The following is a 26,157-nucleotide window of genomic DNA, read 5'->3' on the forward strand; positions in this document are numbered from 1 at the left end:
CCTCTCTGCAGCCTGTAATCAGTCTCTCCTACCCACTGCCTCTCTGCAGCCTGCAGTCAGTCTCTTACCCACTGATGCCTCTCTGCAGCCTGCAGTCAGTCTCTTACCCACTGCCTCTCTGCAGCCTGCAGTCAGTCTCTCTCTTACCCACTGCCTCTCTGCAGCCTGCAGTCAGTCTCTCCTACCCACTGCCTCTCTGCAGCCTGCAGTCAGTCTCTCTCCTACCCACTGCCTCTCTGCAGCTTGGAGCCAATCTCCTCCTGTGCCTTCCCGCTTGCTGCCCTTGGATTAATTGACTTTATACTGAGTGAGGTTCCCCACGTATTTCCTTAATTCCACATAGTCTTAATTTCTGGACTGCAGGTAACTTCCTTATTTTTAACCATCTCTCTATATATTTATAGCATAGAACTTAGTAATAAAGGTATAAAATAGACAACAATTAAATGTAAGGCCATATTTTATACATGCAAGAATAGTCTCATTCATTCTCTTTGGAATAGGCTTAGGAAATTCGAAGTATTCACAGGAGTGAATATTCTTGAGTATCTTCTAGTGAACTGATTAACCATTGTGTAACAACATAAATTGAAATCTTAGGTTGGAGAAATGGCAGATAAGAGTATATACTATTTTTGCAGAGGACCTGAGTTTTAGGGGAATGCCAGGGCCAGTAAGCAGGAGAGGATGCGGTGTTGAGCAGGGGGAGGGGGGAGGGAACAGGGGTTTGTTTTTGTTTTTGTTTTAATTTTTATTTTATTTTATCTTTTTTCTTTTTTTCAGAGGGGAAGCTGAGACAGGAAATACTGTATGATATGTAAATAAAGAAAATATCTAATAAAAAAGGGTATATATTATTTTTGCAGAGGATCTGAGTCTTGTTACTAGCACCCATATAGGCATATTCTTTAATGTGCACATTGTGTGTGTGTGTATGTTTACAACCATCTGTAACTCCAGCTTCAGGACATCTGATGACTCTAGCCTCTGTAGGCACCTGCACTCACATGCACATAGCCATATCCTCCCTTTATAAATAAAAATAAAACTTAAAATTAAAAATAAAGGAATCTTTTTTAAAAAAGAGCTACTGTCCATTTCATCAGTTTATCATTACATCCACACCAATTCTGCAGCCCTTGTTCTATGAGGTTCCTGGGTCTCAGCTGACTGGAGAAACAGACACACAAATGTGAGTCAGGCCGCAGAGTTCACTCAGGCAGGCAGTGAGTTCACTGTCTCGCTCCTTGCCACACTACACGGATGACTGGCTCCATCTGTGCAGGTGTTACCTAGGCAGCCACAGGTGCTATGAGTTCATGACTGGAACAGTACTATCATGTCTGGAAGATGCCAGTTTACACTGGTTATCTCTGGTTCTCTTTAACCTTTGGCTCTTAAAATCTTTCTGCTCCTTCTTCTAAGATGATCCCTGAGCCTTGGGGAGAAGCGCCCTTTATTTATTCAGGAAGGGTCTTGGTATATAGCAATGGCTGGCCTGGCTCTTCCCACACAGTTCAGGCCAGCCTTTTGCCACAGCCTCCTGGGTGCTGAATGACAGGTGTGTACTACCATGCAGGCTCTGTATCTGTTTTATAAGGTGTGCTTTGTCTTGGTTTGTTATTTAGAAATTCTGGAATTTTACAACATGTTCATAGGGAGAATGTGGAGGAGTTGAAGGGTAATCGCTGCTTCATGGATGAACAAATGAGCTGAGAGGATTCTACTTTCTGCTCCCTGCAAATTAACCACTGCATGAATAAGAACAATGCAAAGCATTCCTGAAATTGGCTCATCCAGTTTTGAGCAAGGAGCAAGCGCCACTATAGAGATCATTGTACTTTGTTCCTATGCAGGGAGGATGCTCATAAGCACCGTGACAGCAGCGAGTACCACAGGTCAGCCGGCGCTGCAGGTCAGCCGGCGCTCTGAGGTAGTTGTAGTCACTCAGGTTTCCACAAGCCCCTCTGAAACAGCAACTACTTTTCTTGCCATTTGACAGGTTACTGATCTGAGGCGTAAACATGGTTTAAACTACATGCATGAGGATGCAGAGCTGGCCAGGGGCAGGAGTGAGGTCCAAGCTGGCACTGTGTCCCCAGAGCTGTACTCATGACCCTCCTACTGGCTGCCTTGCAGGAGCACTAGCCAGCCTAGGCGCTGATGAAATTAGAGGCTCATGAGCTTCCTAAGAGAAGCACAAAAACAAATAGGCATCTAGAGTTCATTACACTACAGTACAGCTAGTGCTGTAGTCAGATCAAGTGTTAGGACCCAGATTGTCTATGGAGAATGAAAGTGACACAGAGCCTTGGGCACATAGCCCCAAAAGCATAAAGGCGATTCCCCACTGCTGCGTCTCTACAGCTTAGCATGGTGAGGGTGGAGGGGACGGTGGGAGTGGCGGGGGTGGTGGGGTGGTGAGATTTAGGTTGAGTCTTTAGAAGGCCTGGGGTACTTGTGAGCATCACCTAAAGGGGTTTCTGCAGAAACTATTGGTTTTTAAGATGCTCCACACAAAGGTACCTGTGGCCTGTGGGTTCTGGAGACTTGTTACTGATCTACTCCAAAGACACACGATGGCTTAAACCCCATGAAACCCTCCATCTCCCAAACTTTGCATACCTGTGTGATTATGAAATTCTGTATAAAAGTTTCTAATTACATCTATTTAATTGTGTGTGTATGACAGTCAGAGGACAACTTGCAGGGCTGAGCTCCTTCCTTCCAGGGACAGGTCTATAAACGCACCACAGAGTATACATACATACACACACACACACACACACACACACACACACACACACACACACACACAAATTTAAAGGCAAAAGCCAGAAGAAAAATAATAAAGTATAGTTATAAATATATATAAAGTATATACTATAGTATTTAATATAATAATATAAAGTAAAATGATAGCATATGCTATCTTTTTTTTTTGAAATTCAAAGGAAAATTTCTTTAGAAGAATCATCTAGCAGGGCAGTGGTGGCACACACCTTTAATCCCAGCACTTGGGAGGCAGAGACAGGCGGATTTCTGAGTTCGAAGCTAGCCTGGTCTACAGAGTGAGTTTCAGGACAGCAGGGCTACACAGAGAAACCCTGTCTCGGAAAAAAAAAAAAGTCCCATAACTCCTAAAGAAATAGAAGCAGTCATTAAAAGTCTTCCAACCCAAAAAAGCCCAGGACCAGGTAGGTTTAGTACAGAATTCTATCAGACTTTCAAACAAGACCTAATACTAATACTCTTCAAACTATTCCACAAAATAAAAATAGAAGCAACACTATCCAATTCGTTCTATGAAGCCACAGTTACACTAATACCAAAATCACACAAAGACCCAACAAAGAGAACTTCAGACCAATTTCCCTTATGAATATCGATGCAAAAATACTCAATAAAATTCTCTCAAACTGAATCCAAGAGCACATTAAAACGATCATTCACTGCAATCAAGTAGGCTTCATCCCAGGGATGCAGAGATGGTTCAATATATGGAAATCCATCAATGTAATCCACTACATAAACAAACAAATACAAAATTGGATACAAATTGGAAAGGAAGAAGTCAAAAATATTACTATTTGTAGATTATATATACTTAAATGACCCCCAAAATTCCACCAGAGAATTCCTACAGCTGATAAACAAGGTCAGCAAAGTGGTTGGATATAAAATTAACTCAAACAAATCAGTAGGCTTCCTCTACTCAAAGGATAAACAGAAATTAAGGAAGGATAAAAGGATAAAAGAAATTAAGGAAGTGACAACCTTCACAATAGTCATAAACAATATAAACTATCTTGGTGTGACTCTAACTAAGCAAGTGAAAGATCTGTACAAGAACTCCAAGTTTCTGAAGAAAGAAATCGAAGAAGACCTCACAAGATGGAAAGATCTCCCATGCTCATGGATTGGCAAGATTAATATAGTAAAAATGGCCATCTTGCTGAAAGCAATCTACAGATTCAATGCAATCCACATCAAAATTCCAACTCAATTCTTCACAGAGTTAGGAAGAGCAATTCTCAAATTCCTTTAGAATAACAAAAAACCCAGGATAGCAAAAACTATTCTCAAAAATAGAAGAACTTCTGGAGGAATCACTATCCCTGACCTCAAGCTGTACTACAGAGTAATAGTGATAAAAACTGCATGGCATTGGTACAGTGACAGGCAGGTAGATCAATGGAATAGAATTGAAGACCCAGAAATGAACCCACACACCTATGGTCACCTGATCTTTGACAAAGGAGCTAAAACCACCCAATGGAAAAAAGACAGCATATTCAACAAATGGTGCTGGTTCAACTGGTGGTCAATAGTAGAGGAACGCAAATTGATCCATTCCTATCTCCTTATACAAAGCTCAAGTCCTATTTATTAATGAGAGCTTTGAGAAAGCACAGTGACATAATCAGATTCACAGCTTCCTTGACTGTCTTTGAGGAAATCCCTGCCCACATCTGTCAAGTTGGGAATCCTTATCTTAGGCTACTACAATTTTCCAAGAGCTAGGAGAACATAAGGTAAACAGAGTCAATACAATGCGGTGAACACAGAGTGTTCCTCAGTCCTCTGAGTACCCATGGGTGTTGCCTATACACTCACTCTTCCCTCAGACATCTCATGGAAAGAGAGCATAAAACAGAAAGGAACAAAAGGGAAGAAAGCAAGATGTACAACCTGAAGAGAAGCACTTCAGAAAACCACAAGGACCCATACCCCATGTTAACAACCTCATGAGAACTCTTACTATTATTCTCAGATACTGAAAAATAAGTCTAGGCTATCTAATGGATGTAGCTTATTTTATTGGGATGGTAAAAATGGTAAATTGTGGTATAAATCGTGCCTCTTCAGGATAGTATCAGTATATGGAATTTTTTATATGTGCATGTATATATGGTGTATGCATGCTTGAAATGTGTGGGGTGTTACATGTGTGGAGGCCTGAGGACAATGCGGTATCATCCTCTACCACTGTCTACCTTAGTTTCTTACAACGAAGCCTCTCACTAGACTTGGAGTTCATGGTTCAGCTAGATTGGCTGACAAGCGAGTCCTTGGGACCTACTTGTCTCTGTCCCACAGCGATGAGCTTGCAGGCAAGTGCTAGTCTGCCCTGTTTCTACAAAAGTGCTGGGGACCCAAACTCAGGTTCTCACGCCTGTGAAGTAAATGTGCACTTTTCCCCACAGAACCATCTCCTCAGGCCTCAAAATGGAGGTTCAACAACGTCTAGAAAGTGAAGTAAGTATTCTTTATTTCTATCTATTTACTATAATATAACCTTACTATACTATAGTTTTATTTACTATATATTTTCTATATTATGATATACTATGGTATAATATTAAGTATTTTAAAAGTTTTAAGGAAAGGAGAGGCTTCCAAAATGAAATGGAATTCTGTCTGTATATATGTTATTTCAGTTTAAGCTATACTTTCTTGTGAGTGCTAGATCATGCTTTGAAGAAATACAAAACTTGGGCTTGATCTAGTCATTCACAACAACTACCAAGTTGTTTCTATTTCAGTGAAGATTCTAAATTCACAGAAATTTAGAAACATTCTGTTCCCATAGCAGCAGATAAAGAATAAAACTCAAAAGATGTTTTATGAGTTTTTAACAAAGCTTACAGAATTTATCTTTCTTGTTAGCAGTAATTTTTGTTCTTTAAAACAAACCCTCATTTTACTCATCTTTAAATGTACTTAGTCATATGAATTTTGAAAGGGGATAACTGTGACATTTCTATAAAACTGTATATTCTCATGGTAGTTCAGAGTAATTCACATTTAATTTTTAATGTCAAAGATGGGCTAAATTATGGCTTCATGATCAGACAGCAATCATCCAACTACATGTATTGTTAGCTTAACATAAAAACAAAATATAACTGCATTATAAATGTTTTAGATAATCCATAAGTCGTCAAGAACATAGTACAAGGCCAGTCAGTGGTGACACACGCTTTTAATCTCAGCACTTGAGAGGCAGAGGCAGGTGGATCTTTTTGAGTTCAAGGCCAGCCTGGTCTGAAGAGCAAGTTCCAGGACAGCCAGGGCTACACTGAGAAACCCAGTCTTGAAACAAAACAAAACAAAACAAAACAAATCCAGTATAACATTTTAAGTTACAAAAAATTGAACTCATTAAGACATGTTGAGAATATTGCCTTTAAATGTAAATGGAAAAGCTATAGAATATATGTTTCTATGTGGTTAGTGTGGTACCGTGGCAGGACATACCAGAAATTAGAACTGGAGTCCTATGTTAACATGCTCAGGAATAAGAAATATCTTCTGTTACATTTTTTATCAATTCTTCTAATTTGTGAACATTAAATTTGCCAACATAAGGATGAATGACTCACCTGTAACTGACACGCACCCCAGTGGTGCGATCACAGTGATGGGGGCGACCCCATAGGCTGCGAAATTGCCAGTCTCTCCTATGGCCGTCAGCAGGACTCCACCCAGCCAAAGCACACTCGTAAAGTATGGCTTCGGGTGCTCTTTCTGGGCCAAGTGAAGGTGAGAATATTTCTAGAGCAAAGCAGAATACAAACAGAGAACACATCCATCCAATTAAAACTTGCTGTCAAATTTTATTTATTTTTGAAACAGATTTTCACTATGTAGCCCTCGTTGGCCTGACACTCATTCTGTAGACCAAGCTGGCCTCAAATTTTCAGAGATTCCTCTGTCCCTGCCTCTGCCGTGCTAGGATTAAAGGCACGCACAACCAAAGCCCCAGATGCTTTGAAAATTTAGATCTTACAAATTTACATCAGAGCCTTCTAATTTATTTGCAGACTATTATGGCTTTGTTTTTGTCCCAAGTATATTAATAGCAGAAGCAATTCTTGACTCTATACCATCCTATAGTCGGGAGGGTCTTTTATATAAGAACACTTTTTTTTTTTTTTTTTTTTTTTTTTTTTTTTTTTTTTTTTGCTTACAAGACCTCTAAAACATCTATTATCATTACTATCTAAAAGTAAGTATCTTATGGAGGTAAGAGGTGTTTTAGAACACTCTGCCAAAGCATCTCTTTTACAATTTAAAATAGTTCCAGATTCCAAAAGAACATTAACAAAATAAAGGCAAGGAAGTATTAAAGAACATGTTTTTAGAAGGGACCCGGGTGAATGAGTGAAGCGTCTAGCACAGTTAATACAGGAAGCTGCTGAGGACTGTGGCAGGCACACTCACTCATATCTGGTTTGAATATTTCTTTGTATTTAAAATATAAACACAATGTGCTTGGGGTATAGTTCAGTGGTAGAGTACCTCATGAGCCTCCACAAGGCTCGGGGTCTCATCCCCAGCACTGCAAAACAAAACAAACCAATGAGTTTCTAAGGGACTCATTAAGTGCATTTCCCCTAGGTTTTATGATAACTGAGCATATTTCCTTATAAGACTAGTGAACTGGTCTAGATTATCTTAAAAAATAATTAGAGGTCTAGAAGAATACATGGAACATTAAAAAACTGGAAGTCTTATGGCTGGAGCTGGACCTGGAGCTGGCACTCAGTGGTGGAGAGCTTACCCAGTGTACATAAGGTCCTAACTTTAATCCCTAATACCAGAAAACAGCAGCAGCAGCAAACTGAATAGGAATGCCTATTCAGTGTATGGCGCAATGTTTGTAGGTCAGAAAGCAAATATTTAGTGGATTAAAATTTGTATAAAATATGAATAAAATTAAAACACAAAAAGCAGAGTAGAAGAAAACATTTTCAATACATACTATAACAAATGTTCAAAGAGATATTTTGATATTCAGACCTATTTTGATTCAGTAGCTTTAAAAACTATATTGGTTTGATTCTGTTTCAAACTGACTCATTAAAAGATTCACATTTTGCACTGAATTCATGGTTTGGTTTGAAGTTCATATTTATTCAGTTTTTACTTTACCATCATCGGCTCTTCCAGTGTCAGTTCAGTTCCTACTATATATCCTACTTTCTTCAAGACCTACATTCTACAGTTAGATCACAAAATGTAATTTTTTATTATTTTCTTCTGTTTTTAATGGGTGAAATTGCTGCAGAAAGGAACATGCCCTAATCTGTGACAAGTGTACAACATTCCCAGATAAAACTATAGTCAGAAAATTAGTTTTACTTACCTGGATATTTAGGGAAATGCTGATAACCATGTTTCCTAAAATGGCCAGCAAAACTCCAAAAAGGTGAATCTGTAAAAGGAAATATTTTCTTTAAATGGTATTAGTACTTGTAAGATGATTGGCGGCAGGGCAGTTAGGGGACAGGGTGGGGGGGTGGTAATGCTGATATATTAATTGATTTACTCATCTGCTCAGCTTTGCTTCACATACATTTGCCAAACCTAGCCTGGGAATAATGCTTGATTAAAGTGAGAAAGTAGCTAGATACTGGCTTTTAGACATGACTGGGTCAAGGTCAGTGAGGTGGTTCCATGGGTCAGAGCCTGCACTGCATATCCTAACACTGTGGATTTGATTCAGAGAATCCACAGGGAAAAGAGGAACCCAATTCCTGACCTCCACACATAGCCTGTCCATGTATGTATATATGTATGTACGCACACACACACAAACACATACACACACACACACACACACACACACAAACTGTACACATACAAATAATGAATAAAATAAAAAAATACTTTTAGGTCATAACCAGGTATAGTGGCTCCTGCCTGTAATCTGAGCAGGAAGGAAGCAGAGGTGGGCAACCAGGCAAGAAGGCCCCGAGTCCAGACTGAGCTGCATGGAAAGGAAGTGGCTAAATCCTTCACTAGATTTTCTAGACCTTTGTCTGCCCCAGCCACTAAAGTAAGCATCCATCAGGCTCTGACTTTTCCATGCAGGAGCTTGTTCATTTTCTTTCCTCTTAATAAACTCAGAAGGACTGTGGTGAGAGAAAGATTATAGGACTCTATGCTAAAAGAAAATCTGAGACAGATCAGTTATTTTCTGGTTGGGTGATCTTGACAAGTTATTTTCCTTTCCTGGCTTTGGTAAAAGGGAGGGGGAGATCTTTTCAGGAATGCTTTACTCTACTAGTGTCCACTAGACAGACTGCATTTCCCACCACTCCTCTGGTCGCTGTCTACCATGTTTCTTAGCAGTTGTCTGCATCACCAGTGCCAGCTCTGCCAGCTTCCACACGTGCCCTCACGTGAGCCATTCCGCTGTTCTCAGCACACAGCTCTGCTTCTAGTAACAGGCACATCCCACCCTCAGGCGGGTGGGACATGTGTTCACAACACTGCTTTCACCTAGGTGGTATTGGTTTCTGTTAGCCCTGCCAAGTCAGACCTTACCCTCCATGCCTGCAGAGGTCCAGAGCAGCTCAGACTCTTAGACCCTTTGTGGTAAATGCTTATTTCTTTTTAAATACCATCCTGTGTGCCATCAGGCTCTACAAGGGGAAGGCAAATTCTCTGAGGTAGGAGGACCAAGTCTTATGCTTCCATTGAGTACTCTAAATAATATACCCCTAAAAATTAGGGGAGCAGTAAATACTTGAAAAGTACCTAACAGTTTAAATAAGAACCATAAAGTTTAAAAAGGAGTTCTTCATATTGTTCAAATATTTATCATAGATAAATTATGAATTATTTGATAGCTATAAATGATTCATTTGTGGGCTGCTGAGATGGCTCCATGGGCAAAGTACTCGCTGTGCAGGCATGAGGGTTTGAGTACTGACCCTAGCACCCATTCAAAAAGGGCAGTTGTCATCTGGGTTGTTTCCAGCTTCTGGCTATTATAAATAAGGCTGCTATGAACATGGTGGAGCATGTGTCCTTATTACATGGTGGAGCATCTTCTGGGTATATGCCCAGGAGTGGTAGAGCTGGGTCCTCTGGTAGTAGCAGGGGGAAGGGGAAGGGAACAGGGGTTTGTTTTAGTTTTTATTATTTTATTTTATTTTATTTTATTTTGAAGGAAAACCTGGGAAAGGAGATATTGTAAATAAAAAAAACATCTAATAATATATATATATCTTCAAAAAAAGACACTAAAAGAGATGGTGAGGATTATCCTGCAGTAGTAGTAAATGCCCCAGTGTAGGGGAATGCCAGGGTCAGGAAGCAGGAGAGGGTAGGTTGGTGAGCAGGGGGAGGGGGAGGGAACAGGGTTGTTTTTTGTTGTTGTTGTTGTTATTTTTTATTTTATTTTATTTCTTTTTTATGGAGGGGAAACTGGGAAAGGATATATCATATGACATGTAAATAAAGAAAATATTTAATAAAAAATAACAGAAAAAATTGTAAATGTTCTTAAAAAAAAAAAGGGTTGTTGTGCTTATAACCCCAACACTGGAGGAGTAGAGACAGATAGATCCCGGAACTCACTGGCCACCCAGCCTAGCCAACCAAATCAGGAGAGACCTTCTATCAAAAATAAAATAAATTTAAAAAGGTGGAGAGTCAGGAGATGGCTCAGTGGATATAAGTGTGAACTATTCACACTTGATGACCTGAGTTCAATTCCTGGAATCACATAAAATTCCAGATGCAGTAGCTTGTATCTGTAATCCAGCACTCCTGCCCTGAGATGAGGAGTGGAGACAGGAGAATTGACCAGAAGCTTGTGGGCCAGCTAGTGTAGAGTAAGCTGCCAGGCAGAAATAACAAGAGAGACCCTGCTTCAATGAGGAAGAAGGAAAGCGTATCCTCTGTCTTCCACACATGCGCAATGGCACATGAACTCCTGCACACACACACTTCCAGCTAGCTTCAGATTCCAAAGAGGTACTCGAATTTCAAGTGAGCATCATATCCATAAGACCTCATTTTTAGATTCAAAGCTTCTTTGAAGTTTTAGAGTTAGTTCTATTACCCAAGCCAAAGTGAAACTCTGTATTTTAAAGATGAGGCAGAAAAGCTGAAAACTCATTTTACAGTTGACATACAATATGGTCTTTAATCAGTTAAGTCTTTGTTCCTAATAAAGGCACTTGGCATGCTTGCTATTGCTCATGGGGGAATGGTTGTATCACGATACAATGTACTATTTCCACGCTTTTTAAACTTATAATCTAACACATTTGGCAATAATTAGGAAAACAAAGAATCAAAAGAAAGTTGGCATTGAATGTATAATTATGAAAATCTTCCATAGCTATAAAAGTAAATTGCTGAAGAGAAATAATTGACTCTAAAATCCTTTAAATCATTTAATGAACCATTCAAAAGAAATCAGAGTGGGTATTTTAAAATTGGTGGCCAGATATGGCAAGGGTGTTCTGGATGTGACCCCAAAATCTCATACAATAAAATACAAAATATACAGGTTGGACCCCATCAAGATAGAAACTTGTGTGTATGTGTGTGTGTGTGTGTGTGTGTGTGTGTTTGTGTGTGAATGTGTGGTGTGCTGGTGACCATCCTTGTTTTCTTTCATCTTCTAGGCAAGCCCCCAGACCAAAACCTTCAGTGCCTCAGAAGACTATCAATAAATTGATGAGGCAAACAACAGAACAGGAGAAAGTCCTTATAAATCCTTACTTGAGTAGGGTTGATAGCCAGGGCACTGTACTGAAAACTCCTACAGCTCAACATTAGACAATAAGTGGACAAGCCATGAGCACTCTTTCCAAAGAGGGCTACAATCAAAACCAGAATATACACCACTGCATAAGATGGCTTACAAATAAAAATGAGACAATAGCAAGTGTTAGCAAGGATGAGATAAATGAGAACCCACATATTGCTGCTGGCAACATGATAAAGTTTCTTTGAAATACACTTTGACTACCTTTCAAAAACATGGAATTTACATTTGTTTCAGTAAGAGAAACACAGAAATATGCTTAATCAAAAGATTGTAGAAATGCATATTGCAGCATTATTGATAAAAATCAAAAGTGGAAATGACCCAAATTTTGCTTACTGATAAGCAAATGTGGTGTGTGGTCTTATAACTGGATGTCGCACAGCCATAAAGACTCTACTGAGACATGCTATAGGGTAGATGAATTTTGAAAAGTGTGTGTTACATGCAAGAATTCAGTTTGAAAGATCATGTTATCTGGCTTCACTCATATTTAGTGGTTGGCTTGAGGACGGAAATGAGGAAGCTTAGGAATGACAACAAAACAGTACAGATTCTTCATAAGATCATGAAATGTTCTCAATGTAACTATGATGATGGTTTTATAACCATATGGGAAATATGCTTAAAATCAGTGGATTGTCCATTTTATATGACTAAATCATATGGTACGGGAACTATATTTCAATAAATATGTGATATTTGTGATATAACTTATGTATATAACTTACATATTTTTGCCCAAAGAAATAAAATGTTACAGATGTTTCTATCTTTTCTCCCTCCAAGATGTTGAAGATTTTTATTATGAAGAAGCCAGAAAACTACCTGTGGTGTCTGTTCTCCTCTGCCACCATGTGAGATGCACAGCCTGAGCTCAGGCCATTAGGCATGGAGGCAGGCATTCGCCCACTGAGCTACCTGGCCTGGAGACTTTTCTTTCTGAAGGCAAAATTAAGGTACTTCTTTCATTCCCAGACTCAAGTTTTACTTTTTCCATCTTCATTTGGATTTTTTTGCTAGCCTTTCCTCTTCCTTCTTACAAATATACATTTCCCTCCCTTTTTTTAGCTTTCTATATAGCTTTCCATCATCATTCCATTCTAATTTTTTCTGACTAGGAGGTTTATCCTGAGCCTTCTTATTTTTGTTTGTGAGAATTTATACTTTAATTCTTTAACAAAGCAAAGATCTTGAATAATTAAAAAATTAAAATACTAGTATCTCTATGAAAACATGATTTTTCTCTATATCAAAATCATTTATAGTAGACTAATTATTTCTTTAAATTTATATAGTATTTTTATTGATTGTTTGGGAATTTCACATCATGAACCCTGATCACACTCACTTCCCACTCCTTCCAGGTCCACTTTCTATCCTTGTGACCTCCCACTCAAAAAGAAGAAGAAAGGAGGAGGAAGAGAAAGAGGAGAAGAGGAAGAGAAAGAGGAGAAGGAGGGAGAGAAGGGAGAAAGGGGGAGGAGGAAGAGGGGGAGGAGGAAGAAGGGGAGGAAGAGGAGGGGGAGGAGGAGGAGAGGGAGGAGGAGGAGGGGGAGGAGGAGGAGGGGGAGGAAGAAGAAAAACCCAAACCAGAACCAAACAAACAACTCCCCAAAATAGCTGAGGCCAATTTGTGTTGCTCTTATATTCACAGCGCATGTTCAAAATCCCCTTGGCCGGGTTCTTAAAAAAAACTTGTACCCCCTACAGAAGCCATCAGTGTGTAGAGCTAAAGCATCCTTTTCATAGTTTTTAAGAGTTCTCCACAGTGCTGAGCCTGATATTTTTAAGAAATGTGTTTAAATTTTTAATTGATTATAGTATTGCTTATTGTGCTGTGAGTAATTTACAGAGTAAATTAATTTAGTAATTTAATTCTGATTTACAGAGTGTGGTCAGGAAATTTGCTGTGCTGTGAACTGGCATGTGCCTATGAGACTTCTTAGATAGTCCTGTTTATCCATGTATCCTTTATCTATTTCCATTCATCTTGTGTTAAATCCCTTACTATCCATTACCAAGGGATTAATATTAAAAAATCTACCCCAACATGGGTCTATCTTGTCTTTCCTTTAAAATCTACTGGGTTTTGCTTTATGTATTTGCCTTAAGCCTTCTTCATTGGTACAGCTCAGGGTGTTTTATCTTTCCACTCTATTGTTCTTTTTATTATTACAAATTTACTCTTTTCCTTGCAGTCCAGTATATCAGATATTAACAAATTACAGCTGCTTTCTCTTGGTATTTCCATCTCCACAGTGGGGTTTTCTTGGACCTGACAGCAGTATAAATAGGGACACAGAGACTTTTTAACATTGTAAAGCTCAGGCCTTCTATAAAGCTCAGGCCTTCTAGCAAGGGATTTTCCTACCCATGTTAAACTTAACTGATTAAACCTGGCTCTACAGACCACCAAGTGGCTAGCTCCAACTCTCTGCTCCCCTCTAGTTTGACCGTTTACCTCCACTTTCTCCCTCTTGGAAGTCCTGCCCTCTACTTCCTGCCCAGCTACTGGCCATCAGCTCTTTATTACAACCACTCAGATACAATTCTAGATTGCCTCTAGGAGAGTGAGAATGAATATTTGCAAAATATGAGGCTGGAGTTGGGCCACAGAAATAACAATACCAAGATCCTGCCAGCATTTAGCTCTCTGATGGTAGAATTAACAATTGTGAATATTCAAAGATACACCTTCACATTATATACCCCAACACATCACCATTACTTCACTTTCAATACTTTTGTATCACTATTTAAAGCTGAGAGAGTTGTTTATATCAATTGTGTAAAATACATTTTGAAGTATGTATACAAATTGTAAAATTACCAAATCTAGTTAATTAACATGAAAACACATATACATCTTGGTGGTGAGGACAGTCTATATCCATTCTTTTAGTAATTTTCAACAATATACTATCTGACTAGCACTAGTCACCATGTTATAGAATATATCTCCTGAAATTATTCCTTTAATGTAACTGAACTTATATATTGGCTCAATTTTCTTTTTTCATTGCTCTTCTTACTAGGAAGTTCTAATTTTATTCTCTACCTTCTTTTTTGAGACAAGGTCTCATCTAGTGCAGTCTGGCCTTGAACTCACTATGGCTGATGACCTTGAAACTATGATTCTCCTTCCTGAGTAAAGCCATATCCCACCACATCCAGTTTACATGATGCTGAAGATGGGACTCAAGGCTTCATGCATCCTAGGAAAATACCCTATCAACAAGCTTACATCCACTCTTATGTCTACCCCATTAGAAATTGTAATTAATTAAACATTTATCTTGACATAATTGTAGATTCATATAGTATGTTGCAAAGAATTCCACAGGTAAGACTAATGCACCCCCATGTTAACATCTTATACACTATAAGAAAATATTCAATATCAATAGATTGGCCTTTTATCAGCTATATATGCCCTTGCTTGTGTGTTCTGTAACCACCACAATGAAAATATTCATTAGTTCCATCACTGTCAGACCCCCTCTATTAGCCTTTTACAGAGGCACAAACCTCCTTCTGCCTGTCCCTCACCACCAGCAACCATAAATCCATTCTCCATTTTATTGCTATTTTAAAAATGTTGTTCTAGTGGAATAATAAAGCATGTATACTTTGAAATTCCTATTTATTGAGCATGATGTCAAGTTTGGCCCAAGGATGGCACATTAGGTCCACACCCTCTAACTGCGTGTGTGTGTGTGTGTGTGTGTGTGTGTGTGCGCGCGCGCGCACTATGGAATGTAACTGTTGTATGTTGTAACTATGGCATGTGCGCGTCAGAGACTGTTTAGCCACTCACTTGGTGAGTGACATTTGTATAGTTTCCAGTTTAGAGCTGGTATAAATAAAGCTGCTATGAATGTTCGTGTATAAATTCTTCATGAAATAAGTCTTAATTTCTCTGGGATAAATGCCCAAAAATGTAATTGTTGGGCTGTGTGGTAAGTCCATTTTTAGCTTGGCCAGAAACTGCCAGACTGCTTTCCGAAGCGTCAATGTCTGAGTAACTCAGTCTCTCCACAGTCATACGCTCTTGATACATACTTTATCAATGCTCTCACCCTCTGCAGCATTGTTATCGCTCACTATTATTTTAACTGCAATTTGTTCTCTGCTACCTTATATGTTGCTGGTACTATGATAGGATATTGTCTAGTTCAGCTTGGCTTATATATCGTTCAATTAGTCATTGTGATTACATTTTAAATAAAATTTATTTTTAGAAGTTTTAGATTCATAAGGAAAATTGAGCAGAAACCACCAAGCTCTCCTATGTGTTCCCTGCTCTAGTAACATATATTTTCCTTCATCATCTGCGTCCCTCACAAATACAAGTGCACATTCGTTACATTTCATCAGTCTACATTAACAAATCATTGCCATTGGAATTCATACTTTATGTTAAGGCTAACTTTCTTACTTCTGTCATTTCTAAACTACCATGGATTTCAGCAAATTATAGTATGTGTTAGATCATGGTGCTGCCTTTAAAAATCTCAGAGGAGAGATTCCACAGCCTGAAAAAATTAGGCCCCCACCCTGCAGCTCTCTCCCTAAGGCATTAAGAAGCTATTCCATGTAGTGAATTTTATGCTCATAATTTATGGCTCTAATCAGTTCCTGGCTCCCCCATCACCCTTGTCAGGTAGGCTATCCCAAACATAACTGCATGGTATAAAACATCCTGCCAGCTCCTTCTACCATCTCCCCCACCCATCACCTATGTATGACAGCCGTCATTCTTTAAGCTATTCCTCTCATGTTTTAAAGGGGCCTCTTCCCTTTAGGCCCATTATGCTGCTTCTGATTTACAGTACTTTCCCTTTTGTAATTTTCTTCTGCTTCAGGGCTTGATCATAGTCTGGACCCTCCCTCATGACAAATCTTAGTTGCAGAACAATTATGTCACAGCTCCTTTCAGGACCAACAGCCATTTCACTTTACACAGCAATACATGTTCCCCAGTACTGCATCTACTGGAAACTTTCACCAAACCAAAATCCCTGTTTGCTGGGTTTCATCCATCCTTTCTGTGCCCTAATCCTTTCTCTTGGATTGGAAATGTTTACTCAGTACTGCTGCATATTTGAAGTATGTAGTCTGCATTTTCATTTTTGCAGAACTCACATATTACCTTGAGGTTCAGAGCAGACCTTGAATTTGAACATCTGAACAATTTTACAACTGTTAAGACTTGGGAAACTGTTAGAGATGATCTAAATGCTTTTTGCATTAGGGAATGAACATATGACTTTAGAGAGCAGAAGTGGAATGTTATGATTTAAGTGATGTGTTTGGTGTTAAACTGGCCAGGGATGGATTTGTGATAGCTAATTTTGATTGACAACTTGATTACATTAAGAAAAGCCTAAGGGGACTGGAAGGATGGCTTAGAGGTTAAAAGCACTGGCTGCTCTTTCAGAGGGTCAATGTTTGGTCTGCAACACAGCATGGCAGCTCACAGCTTATCTGTAACTCCACTTACAGAGGATCCAAGAGACAGGGGAATCTATGGACACCATATGCATGGACATGTATACAAGCAAAACATTCACACAGAGAAAAAAAGAAGGAAGGGTGGAAGGAAGGAAGACCAAGGTAAGGCATTAGAGGAGTATACATCTGAGTGTGTCTATGAGGATGTTTCCAGACAGAATTAACTAGGGGAAAGACCTGTGTTGAATATAAGTGTGTCTTACTTAGGGTTTTATTGCTCAAAGAGACACCATGGCCATGGCAACTCTTATCAAGGGAATAATTAGGAGTGGCTTACAGTTCAGAAGTTTAGTCAATTATCATTATGGCAGGAAGCATGGAGGTACACAAGCAGACATGGTGCTGGAGAAGAAGCTGAGAGGTCTACATTTGGATTGGCAGGCAGTGGGAAGAGTGGGTGGGCCAGTGGGCCTGGCTTGAGTTTCTGAAACCTCAAAGCCCATCTCCTACAACACACTTCCTCCAACAAGGCCACATCTCCCTATGGGCCTATGTGGAACATTTTCATTCAAACCACCAAAAGGTGTTACCATCTCAGGTACCCTCAGGATGGTACCCGAGTTGAATTAAAACAAACAGACAAAAACACCAAACAAAAACAGAGAAAGCAATTGAGTGCTGGCATTCTCTCTTCTCTACTTCTTGATCTGCTTAGATATGAGCAGGTAGCCTCCTGTCACCAAGCCCAGCAGCTAACTGCTCTGAAATGCATCCCACAAGGATAGACTCTATCCCCTGATCTGTCAGCCGAAATAAGCTTTCTCTTCTCTTATGATACTTGTCAGGGATTTTGTTACAATACAAAAAAGTAATGTATTCGGTATCTGTGGAAAATTAGTTCCAAGGCTTCTGCGGATGCCAAAGTGTGCTGCTCAAGAATCTCGTAATAGTGTTTGAGTATAATACATAATGCTCCTGTAAACTTTAAACAGAGTTTAGTTCACTTACAATATTGCTCTAGTATGACTTTTTCCTTCAGGATACCGTAATAATCCTATTGCCAACTTGGAGTAGAGATTACTTTGACTCAGCAGTCAAGGCAATGAAATGAGCAGAACAACGGTGATGGCTGGCTCTAATAGGCTAATAGTAATGAAGCTGTTGACACTCCCTAGTGTCCCAGGATCCTCACCTGGGATTCCAGCCGTTGCCATCACTCCGTCTGCCTGTCTTCCCACATACTGAGAGATAGATGCTAGAGTATATAAGAAGCAAAAAGTTAATTGAAAGTGAGATTCCATGGCTCAGCTTTCATGGGGATTTCTTACAGTGGACTTTGGTGGAATTGCCACTTTGATCTGCTGAGGGTGCCTATGAGGGTAAAGGGATGCTTGTTCACACCTCCCCAGGAGAAGTTAATACAGTATCTAATACAATGGGAATGCTATACATAGAACTGCTCTACAACATCATTTAGGGAATAACAATAAGAAAAAAATCTATACATATTTTGTATAGATTTGAATTTTACAAAATATGTTGACTCATGGTTAACAGAATCTGTGAACACAGAAACTATTCATTTGAATGGCTATTCTTATGCAAACACATTTGTAATAAGGTGTAATTGGTAAATTAAGCACAGTAAGGGATCTACCAGAACTAAAAATAGACAGCCATCAGCAGAACCCTAATAAAGGTTTTGTGAATGTAAACAAACACCCCTCCCCGAATCCTCCCAAATTCCCTCGTTCTGTGTTTGTTCACTCCAACCCAACCCTACCTTTGAAAACATCAGTCCTTTTATTTTCTTCCTGCTCTCCTTACCTGAATGTCATATAGATGGAGATCTACAGTGGGGACCCTTCCCAGGATGACTTCTTCCTCTTTATAATAGCAGTGAAGCTTCTTCCACATCCTTCAATGCTATACTAGGTTATATTTTATAGCACTGAACATATTCCCATTGTTTGGATGTACCACAGTTTATTTACCCTTTAAAGCAAGTCTTTGTTGCTTACAAGTGTTAGGTAGCTATGAACAAAAGCTGCTATAAATGTCATCATACACATTTTTCGTGTGGATATGTTTTCAGCTCCTTTGAACAGATACCAAACAAGATGATGCTAGACTTGTGGTAAGTGTATATTTGGTTTTAAAAGAAACTGCCACGCTGTCTTGGGAATGGCTGTGCAGTTCCTCCTTCTCAAGAGCAGAGAATGAGCTTTCCAGTCACTGTTATGTTTATTTAGCCTTTGTCCTATCCGTCCATGCTTGCCATTTCTGTGCTCATCACTCTACTTTTAGCTTTGAGGTAGAGCTCATGTTGCATATCAGACTCCCTATGATCTCACTTCAGATATTTTCATGTCCCCAAAGGAAGCTCGACCATGAGCAGTCACTTCTCATTCCTTCATTCTTTAAGTTCCTGGCAACCAGTCTACTTCCTATGTCTGTATCAAGTTACTTGTTCTAAAGAAGCACAAACAAAACCCCTTACACAGATACATGCACAAAGTATATAACCTTTTATGGCAAGAACCAGCATCAGTTTGGAGAGAGGTTCTGAGAGAAGGGGTATTTGGGAGCAGCGAAACAAATGACTCAAAGTCACATTATGGGTTAAAAGCTGATGGCCTGTGTTCTGCTCGAGGCAGCTTTCCCTTGCTGCTCTAAAAACTCTTGATAGCTCATCCCTTGCAGATCAAGAGCCGAGTCAGTCATTACCCCAGGTTATCCCTTTTGATAATCATGGGATGAATCAGTATCCCATGAACCCAACCCCTTGATTATTAGAAAGATCCAGCAAGCACATTTTTATTTTAAACACTACAAAAGAATTCAGGGATCAGCCTGCCTTTGTTAAGCATAGACAATAAGCTAGCTGGGTAGGACCCCACCCTGAAATTACCTACCATGCTTGGGCCTGGACCTAAACTCCCTCTGTCCCAGGCTGATCTGGAACTCAGGAATCTGCCTGCCTTTGTACCTTTCTGTCTTTGTATTTTTCTGACAAGCTGGCTCATAGAGCAATTGTCTCTGTTTTTCTAGATCCTCAAAGTCCCTCATATAATTCATATTGTATCCTTATATTTTGCAAAGTTGAGAAATTATATATTTTTGAATTCATATTTTCAGTATTCTTTCCCACAGCCTTAAGGGCTGTCCTAAAGGTCACCAGATTCAAGCATTTTGCTGAGACATTAGACACACATTCGCCTCCCATCCATGCTGTCTCTGATTATCATGGAGTCATTAACCTTGGCAGAGAGGATATTCCTCCAAAGGAGGAACAAAATTATATATATATATGTATATATATACATATATATACACATATATATATGTATATATATGCACACACACATATAATGTATATGTGTGTATACATATACATATGTATAATATATGTGCATATATATATTATACAAACAAGCCTTATGCCCACAGCAACCACTGACACTTATGGAGGTCTACGCCTGCTGGATCTGTTCCAGGGTCAGGAACCATGCCACACCATCCTTGCCATGGCTGAACAGTATTCAACACTTTTTTTGTTTTTTGTTTTTTCAAGACAGGGTTTCTCTGTATTGCCCTGGCTGTCCTGGAACTCACTCTGTAGACCAGGCTGGCCTCGAACTCAGAAATCCACCTGCTTCTGTCTCCCAAGTGTTGGGATTAAAGGTGTGTGCCACCACTGCCCGAGTACTCAGCACTTTTATGTTTGGTTTCTTCATTAGTATAATGATTGCAAAGTTCATTAAGTTATAATGTGTAGCAGCATTTCACATCCTTTTAAGGCTATGTGATAGTTCAGTGTATAGATATACCACATTTCATTTATCCACTCATCAGCTGGTAAATATATGGATTGTCTCTACTTCTTGAATGGTATGTTCTCAGTGCCCTTTCTGGAGAAAGTATCAGCAGCTTTTAAAATAAATTTTTTAGAAATTTAAATTCTCTGCAATGGTATAAATATATTCATGACATCTGCCTTGCTGAATGTAGATGCACAGGTTGACAATTACTTCATTAAATACTTTGAAATGTCATTTTCATCAAGATGCTGAGATGTTCTCTGTTATTCATTGCACTTTTTTCCTACAACTATCTGTCTATGATTTTCTGTGTCCTGCTGTAGGTTATCACTAATTCTTTGAATGCTGTTCATCTGCTCTCTGTAGTCTCCATCTGGAGCTCCTTTTACTAATGTGTTGAATTTTTCATTCCATCCTAGTTTCTCACTATCTATCATTTACCAACTGCTCACCACTGTGCACTGAATTCTGGGTAATTTCCTCAAATCTTTCTTCTAGTTTACCCATAGAAGGACCTCAAAGGGAGTGGCTATTTTAAAATTAAGTGGCTAATTAAAATTAAAACTTTTAAATGTTTGCATGAGGGCAAACATTTGTTCCTGAATTTAGATTTGAACAACTAAGAGAGTCATAAGTGTGCAATAAAAACCTGGGTGCTGACTTTCAATATCATATATACTCAACAAACAGGGAATACATTGGTAAAGGCAAATGTCAGAAACAGCTCTCTGGTAACACTAAACATAAATTTATATATTAATATTTTTCCAAGATTTTTCTCTAACTTAAATTTATTGCAACCAATTAAATTCATTCATCCACACCTAAGAATAGTAGAAACAATGTATCAGTTAGTTTCCCTACCACTGTGACAACATCTGGCAGGAGGGACTTAGAGAAGGAAGGATTTATTTTGCCTCTCAGCTCCAGGGCATTTAAGCTCATCATGTTGGAGGAGGCAAAGAGGATGATTCCATCACAGTGAGTGTGTGGCAGAGAATCAGACAGAACTGAAGCAGATAGGGCAGTCTGAGGGCTACCCCTCATGGCCTTTATCCTCCAGCCAGACTCCACATCTCGAAGGTCTGCCAACATCTCCAAAAGGTACTACCAGTTAGAGGCTACCACATTTAGGGCTGTGGGGGACATTTCACAGTTGAACCATAACTTAGAGTAAGTCCCCATGTTGCCACAGTGTGATGCTGAATGTTTCCCAAATGCCATGTGTTAAATGTTTTGGTCCTCAGAATGGTTATGTTTGGGGGGTGCTGACCTTTGGAAGGAGGGGCCTTGTGGGAAGGCCATAGGTCACTGAGGGGGTGCCCCCAGAAAGGATTGCAGGGGCCTGGTTCCTCCAGCCTCTCTCTTACTTTCTTGCCATGGAGTGATGAGTTTGTTCCACCACTGCCATTAGCACTGTGCCAGAGGCCTAAAAACAATGGGTTTGCCCAACCTAGACTGGATTTTCTACGACCATGAGCAAGAATAGACTTTTTCTTTTATAAGTTAATTACCTCTGGTATTTTGTTAAGGGTTAAAAAGCTGATCAACACTCATTTTTAGTTTTTTTTTTTTTTTTTTTTTTTTTTTGAAGAGAGGATTCAAACTTACAATGACTTTAAAGATCCAGGTTTAGTGACCTTAAAGGTTATGCAGGAACTTGTAATAACTACCTGTAAATACCATTTAATTCTGATTAGATTAATTCTGATAAATGTGATTTAATGATAATGAAATATTCAGTTGCAATCAGAAATTTCATTTTTTTTATTGTGAATAATAGGTCCTGATAAAATTTTATCCAACTAAAGATGTCTAGATCATTATTTATTTGATATGTCACCTGATTCCTAGTAACTAGAACTAGTGGAGTTGAGGCCTCCTCACCCATACACCTTGATTTCCCCTGGCTGGTTTACTGAAACTAGTTATAAAGAGATCAGGGAATTAGTGAAGCAAAGTGACATAGTCTAATTCTCTCTGGCCCATAGACCCTGGGTGGCATCTGCGAGTCACTCTCCTGGACTACCCTAGCTCACCTTCTGTCTAGTCAAATCAATGCCTCACATTTTCTTTTAAATTAGCAGAATTTTTGTTAATTTCATAGAACATAAAATAAAGCAAAGACAATCTTAAGGGAAAAAAAGGTTATTTCACATTTTAATAATGTAGTTATAAGCCCAGGCCAGAAACACAGGAGGAACAGTGCTGTGTGGTCACCATTGTAGCCTCATTTCTGGCATTTCCGGGGTGTCTTGGCAATAGATGGTGGCAGCCATAGCAAACAATTCATTAAGAATGAAGTTCAAAATATCAGCACTGATAACTATTATGGTGTTTTAATTTTATTTGAAATAACAATCTTATAACTTACTTTTTTTTCTTCTTGGTGCCAGAATGTTCTTTAAATATTTCACAGTGATCTGTATTCTTGTGTTACTGACCTGTAATCCCTAAGTGGGCCAATCTGTCCAGATGGAGATAGGATGTGATAACATAGGAATGTATAGAATTAGTAAAAGTCTTTCCCAGCCCTGACTTTGAATTCAACCATATTCTTGGCTCTATCTTCAAAACATGCTCAGAATCAGACCAATATGGAGCTAGTGTGTGACTGAAAAGGACCACAGATCCGGAGCTGATTTTGAATATAGCAAGAATTATAGTCAACTCCTGATTGAAATAATGCTGTTCCCTTTCTAAGTAGTAAGGCATGCCTGACCCGGACATATGATATACTTCTGATATCAGCGATAGGCCACACTGAGTGATCTAGGTCAACAAATCACTGCAGGAATGACATAAAAGGCCTGTAGATAGGTAGACACCCACTCCACTCCAAAATAGCTAGAAGGGAAAGAAGTCATTGCAGATTCTTAGAAATACATCTGTACATCTGTGAGCAGTTAGGAAAGGAAGACTGTGTGCTGCTGTCTTTAGAATTGTTATCTGTATGTATGCACACAGAGAAGAACTCATTAGGTAGCTCATATCAATTCACAATCACAGTGTTTATTGTACTATTTCTTTCTACTGTTTTATACATTTGAAGAATTTCAAACTAAAATGAAAAAAAAAACCTGCTTTGCAGGCTCAATGAAATTAAGAATATGGGCTCACTTAAAAATATGAGTTTAGTGAGAGATAACAAGAAATAAAAAGAAAGCTGGTGGAACCAAGAAAAGATGTTAAGGAGAAAAATAAAATCATGGCCCAACTTCAAATCACATGTAGACACAGCTTGAGGAGAACACAGGATGTGTAAGGAAAGTGATCAGAGAGAGAGGAGATGCAGGAGACAAGCAGCTCAAGAAAGCCGGCCCGGGGTGTTACTCATTCAGCTATATATCCACTTGGGATTTATTCAGCAACTGGTATATATTAGTCCCTTAGTCCCTCAAGAAGTCCAGAGGAGCAGAGAAAGCAATAACAGTAGACACACCACACCTGTGAAGTGTGTCCAGAGTGTGCTCTCTGGAGCCCCAGAAACATGTATGAAGTTTGAGTATGCCTAGTTTGTACATGTATTCAATTCTGAGGCTGCTCTGCTTGGTGACTAAAACCAACAAAATTTACTCTTTACAATTCTAGAGTCCAGAAGCCAAATTCAGTTTTGTTGAGATGAAACCAAGGTGTTGGGAGCTCGGCTCCCCCTGGAGGCTCCAGAGGAGAATCCAGTCATTGTCTTCTCCACCTACTTCATGCTGCTGGAATCTCTGGCTTGTGTTCACATTGTTTTCTTCTCCTCTGTGTCCATCTCCCTTGCCTTCCTGTTGAAAGGACATGAGCAGTGGCCTTTGGGGCCCACCTGGATGATTTAGGATAGTCTCCCCATTTCATGAGATTTTCCCTAATTAATTACATTTGCAAAGTCTTTTTATGTCATGAAGGAGACAGTTTGCAGCTGATGTAGGGATTAGGGTGTGGGTTCCTTTAGGGGGTTATTATTCAGCCTAGCTCACGTAGGATGTGTTCCTTCTTGGAAAGGGCAGAGCAGACGCAGGGTCACAAAGTCACCAAGGGCCTTGCCAAGGAGTTTCATAGCACAGCTGACTGGAGAGGCAGGCAAGAGCCTTGTTTTCCATAGATCTATAGGCAGGGCAAGGGCAGAAAGGACTCAAAACTACACAAGAACAGGCCCAGGGTTAGTTCTAGAGGACTCTCTCATCTTTCCAGATTTCCATCTCCATAGAAATGCCCAGCTTATCTGCTTAAAAGGAGGAAACATTTGTTTCCTCTCAGCTTCAGAGGTTTAGCCCATGGTCACTTGGGACCTTGCTTTTGGGGCCTGTCAAAACACAACACATCATGGCAGGAACATGTGGCAGAAGGTGTCTTCCATGAATCAAAGAGAGAAGAGGAGAGGCCTGGTTCCCAGTATCTCAATTGATGGCATGTCCCTGTACAACCTAACTTTTGTTCACTAGCCTCCACAGGTCCCATCATTTTCCCATAGGATCACAGGCTAGGGACCAAACCTTCAACACATGAGCCTTCAGAAATGTGTGAAATCTAAGCTGTCAGAAGTGCAGAGTATAGACAGTAGGTGGGAGACCAGGGGATACAAGACTAACTAGGAGACAGCTTTCAGGGCTTTAAGCAAGAACAGGAGCAATGAAAAGATTAACTGCAACAGGATCATGCAGAAACTATGTCCATAGCAGCAAATAGCAGCAACAATCTGGAATCTGCGACACGGTTTAGATTACTGAAGGGGTTGGATGTTCTTCCTATTAACCTCCTCGACTCTTGAGATAATGGAGTTGTCAGCAGTACCAATCTGAAATAGTGCTAAAACTATGATCTCATATGTGAGGAAGAAGAGAAAAATGTATGTCAGAAATAAAATTTTAATTTGTTATCTTACTTATTGTATGCTATAGTATTTGCTATATGCTATAAGGTTATTACATTCCTACTCTAAATAAGTCTCACGATGTTGGATTCAAATCTGGTGCTTATAAACATCCTCAGAAAAAGTCAGGGTTACACAATACTGTAACATTGCTACATACAGTTCTGTGCCAATTTCTAATCAACCTTAAAACCTCTGCAGACAGCCCCAACATATTGCCTTCTCATATGATTAAGAACTATTACATTTTGTCTTTTACTAAAGAACACATTTATTTCCACAATTGTACATTCCTCATTAATTAACAAACACCCCCTCCCCTGGCAATTAAGATAAGGATTAGCTTTAGTTTTATAAGAATGTCATCAGGGTTTTCACTCCTGAGAAACTGAAGTTTCAGGAGAACAAAAAAAAAGTAAACAGAAAAGGGAATATATTTAGTAACTCAT

General features: G+C 39.3%; 1 protein-coding gene across 1 annotated transcript in view; it reads right to left on the minus strand.

Moving 5' to 3' along the window:
• The window catches only part of Nipal2 (NIPA like domain containing 2), a 99,646-nt gene that overhangs the window by 61,982 nt on the left and 11,507 nt on the right, over positions 1-26,157 (minus strand). The window contains exons 2-3 of the mRNA XM_031358225.1: positions 8,153-8,221; positions 6,387-6,558 (exon numbers count right to left, since the gene is read on the minus strand). Of these exons, the coding sequence (XP_031214085.1) occupies positions 6,387-6,558; positions 8,153-8,221 (241 nt within the window). The remainder of the gene's footprint in view (positions 1-6,386; positions 6,559-8,152; positions 8,222-26,157) is intronic.

Source organism: Mastomys coucha, unplaced genomic scaffold (genome assembly GCF_008632895.1).
Source record: "Mastomys coucha isolate ucsf_1 unplaced genomic scaffold, UCSF_Mcou_1 pScaffold7, whole genome shotgun sequence".
Taxonomy (NCBI): Eukaryota; Metazoa; Chordata; class Mammalia; order Rodentia; family Muridae; genus Mastomys; species Mastomys coucha.